Source organism: Silene latifolia, chromosome 10 (assembly GCF_048544455.1).
Source record: "Silene latifolia isolate original U9 population chromosome 10, ASM4854445v1, whole genome shotgun sequence".
In the NCBI taxonomy this organism is placed as follows: domain Eukaryota; kingdom Viridiplantae; phylum Streptophyta; class Magnoliopsida; order Caryophyllales; family Caryophyllaceae; genus Silene; species Silene latifolia.
In genome coordinates, this window is record NC_133535.1 from 77,935,519 (window position 1) to 77,938,887 (window position 3,369).

At 36.4% G+C, this 3,369-nt stretch overlaps 1 protein-coding gene across 1 annotated transcript; it reads right to left on the reverse strand.

Annotated features, from left to right (window-relative positions):
* Positions 1–678: 678 nt before the first annotated feature.
* Positions 679–3,070, reverse strand: LOC141607808 (protein FAR1-RELATED SEQUENCE 5-like). The gene is made up of 2 exons (XM_074427154.1): positions 2,572–3,070; positions 679–1,460 (listed from the first exon to the last, which is right to left on the reverse strand). Exons 1-2 carry the CDS (start codon positions 3,068–3,070, stop codon positions 679–681), a joined length of 1,281 nt encoding a protein of 426 aa, XP_074283255.1.
* Between the last annotated feature and the right edge of the window lie 299 nt (positions 3,071–3,369).

Sequence of the window (3,369 nt, forward strand, 5' to 3'; positions counted from 1 at the left end):
GTTATTCAACTATTATTGTAGTGTTAAATGGAGTTTTATTTATGGTTGGTTTGTGGAAGACAATCAGATAAGATTTAAAAAAAAAAAGTAAATTAACTAGTAATAATTCTCATATAATGTAGGTCTCACTTTATTATCTAGTAACATTTTAGGATAAAATATAATTCAAATAATGACAAATAGTAAAAGTCTTTGACGTTTAGGCGAGGTCTTCATCATAGCCCTTGTCTTTTGCGTCTCTTGTGTCTTTCTCAGTTCATGTATCTGATTCATATTCTTGCAATTTTTACTTTACTGTTTGTCATTGTGGTAACGTAATAATTAGAGCAAAATAACAACACATTAATAGCAGAATAACAGTAGAATAACAGAACAGTAGCAAAATAACAGAGTAACACCGGAATAATAGGGGAATAACAGCATAATAACAGGATAATATTAGAATAATAAGAGAATAATAGTGCAGATTCATACCTCTTCAGTTTCTGATTCTTCTTCATCATCGTCATCAGAAGGGGGACTTTCAGCAAAAGGAAGATTACAAGTTCTACTGTTGTGGTTTACTCACTTCTTACAGTTACCGCATCTTCGCTTCCTCTTTTCTGGCTTGCTCTTGGCCTTTTTTTTTTACGACCTCAATCTTTTGCCACTTTCCTTATTCTTGGCCTTGTTTGGCGGTCAAAGGTCAATATCATTTGAAACTGTGATGCCAAGAAGATCCTCGATTTCCTGGCTTTTAGTTTTTGGTTCAATTGGTCCTGTGATGTTCTCCCTGAAATGTTTCAGGGTTTTTTGCAGTTGCTTCGTCTGTTTAACCGTAGCATAAGTGTCCATCACCCCGACAGTTGCATAAATATCAGACCAAACCTTTGACATCTCAGCTTTCTTGATGTCAGCTTCGTCAATATCTTCTATGACGTTTCCAGTTTCATCTTGGATAATTGGTCTGTAGGATTTCTTTGTCCATCGAGCAAGAACATAAGGCTCAGGTATCTTGTATACCTGCCTATCATTCCATACCCATAGTATATGTCGACAGACAATGCCATGCCTCTCAAACAGCTTACATGCACATTTGCTCTCGTTAGTTTGGATGTTAAATTCCACTCGGAAGTTTCTGTGCTTCAGTCCATCACGAACATCATGGTACTCCACTATCCCTACTGTTGTCAAACCCCCGACCCCCATGCTGCATATCGCATGTTTGACTTCCTTCTGAAAGTCTGTAAAGATAGGATGTGTGTACACAAGTGACGCATGCATCTCTACCTTCATTGGTCCTACTTTATCGAGCATACTATGCTCGTTGGCAGTGTCCATCCGCCTTTGTGAATGCCTTTGTTGTTCTATTGTAGAATTGTACCTCATCCAGAACTCAACAAGGGTTCCAAAGTGGCTTTCAAACCGTTTGAAATAGTTGTTTGAACTTTCAGATCTCTGGGTTATCCTCAGCAAACAACCTAGAGGCAGATCACGAAAGTAAGCCGGTATCCACTTTTGTCTGATTGAGAATACGTACTTCAACCAGCGGTTGTTTTGCATACCATGCTTCCCTTTAACATGAAGGATTATAACGATATAATAAATATGATCTATGGTCATAAAATAAAATACATAAGCATAAGTAAAAAGATTTAGAATTAACCTCGGGTCTTTGCAAAATTGGCCTAAGAACAATATCAAAATTGATATTCGCCTATTAGTTGCACCCAAGACGATCTAAGATATACCCTTTGATTATGCTAGAAATCAATCTAAAATTTTCTGTAAAATTTTATTGTCTTTGTGTTTTTTTTGTGATGAGAAAGAGGAGGCTAGGTCAGAAAAAGAATTAGGTTAGAAATAATTCTCCACCTTTCTTTTTATATAGACCGAAATCCGAAATCAATTAGGAAAGATTTATATCTCCTAATTTCGGCTAACATTGACCAAAATAAGGAATAGAATTTCCTTATTTTTTGGTCTTTCCAAAAATATATAAAGTGTGTTAAATTGTCATCTAGCGAGGATCGAACCCATGACCTTTTGGCTTGTGTACCCTCACTATTACAACTATGACACATTCAACTTATTGATATTAAATACAACTGATTATATTTAATTACGAATTAACAGATTAATTCTTTCAAACTAACCTTATATATATTTAATTAAATATAACTTATTATATTTAATTTACGAATTGACAGTTAATTCGTCTCAACTTAATATTATTTAATTTTCATTAAATGATTATCTCATCAACACATTGACTAACTTTTTAGTCATTTTGGGCATCAATGTAATTATATTTCTATAACCACATTTCTCAAATACGTCCTATAGGTGTGACCTTTAGGGACCAGTTGATCACCACCATCTGTATGATAATAACGTCAAACTTTCTAGCAAGCCAACCGTTATTAGGTAAACGTTAATCAACTGATTAAATATACGAAGTATACCCTTGTGAACCTGTAAGAGATTTACAAATGTTATCTCACTAATTTGTGGAGGACACAAGCTCCAACAGTGTGTACACAAGTGACGCATGCATCTCTACCTTCATTGGTCCTACTTTCTCGAGCATACTATGCTCGTTGGCAGTGTCCATCCGCCTTTGTGAATGCCTTTGTTGTTCTATTGTAGAATTGTACCTCATCCAGAACTCAACAAGGGTTCCAAAGTGGCTTTCAAACCGTTTGAAATAGCTGTTTGAACTTTCAGATCTCTGGGTTATCCTCAGCAAAAAACCTAGAGGCAGATCACGAAAGTAAGCCGGTATCCACTTTTGTCTGATTGAGAATACGTACTTCAACCAGCGGTTGTTTTGCATACCATGTGCTTCAATAACGGTTTGCCAGTTTTGTTCAAATTCTTCTGGTTCTAAGTCAACATCCCAAACAACAACATTTATGTCTGTCATAAAATCCGTGTCGTTGCAGATTGCTCTTCCCACCATCTCAAGCACTTTCTGCATGATATGCCACATGCAGTACTTGTGCACAGAATTCTTTAAAACGTTTGGGCATGCCTTTTTAATTCCAGGGCATTGGTCTGTTATTATACACTGAGGTTGCTGCTGCCCCATTGCTTCCAGAAATTTTGTAAACATCCATTTAAATGATTCCTGACTCTCAAATTCAAGTAATCCAGCCGCAAAAGTGATTGTTTTCTTGTTGCGGTCTACTCCCGACGAGAGTAAACACCGTGAAATATTTGTTTGTCCCATAAGTAGGGTCAAACGAGAACGTGTCTCCAAATAATTTGTAGTTGTTTATGCCTTCCTTATCAGCCCAGATAACCTTTGTCAAACATTTGTTCTCATCCTCGTCATAAGCAAAATAGAACCCCTTTGTTTCAGCAAGCATTTTGAAATGCCCAATGAAC

Coding starts and splice junctions, on each gene's coding strand:
- LOC141607808 (XM_074427154.1), bottom strand. CDS start 3,070: ATGGGGCAGCAGCAACCTCAGTGTATAATAACAGACCAATGCCCTGGA. Junction 1,461..2,571: donor GGACACTGCCAACGAGCATA/GTATGCTCGAGA, acceptor ATCTGCCTCTAG/GTTGTTTGCTGAGGATAACC.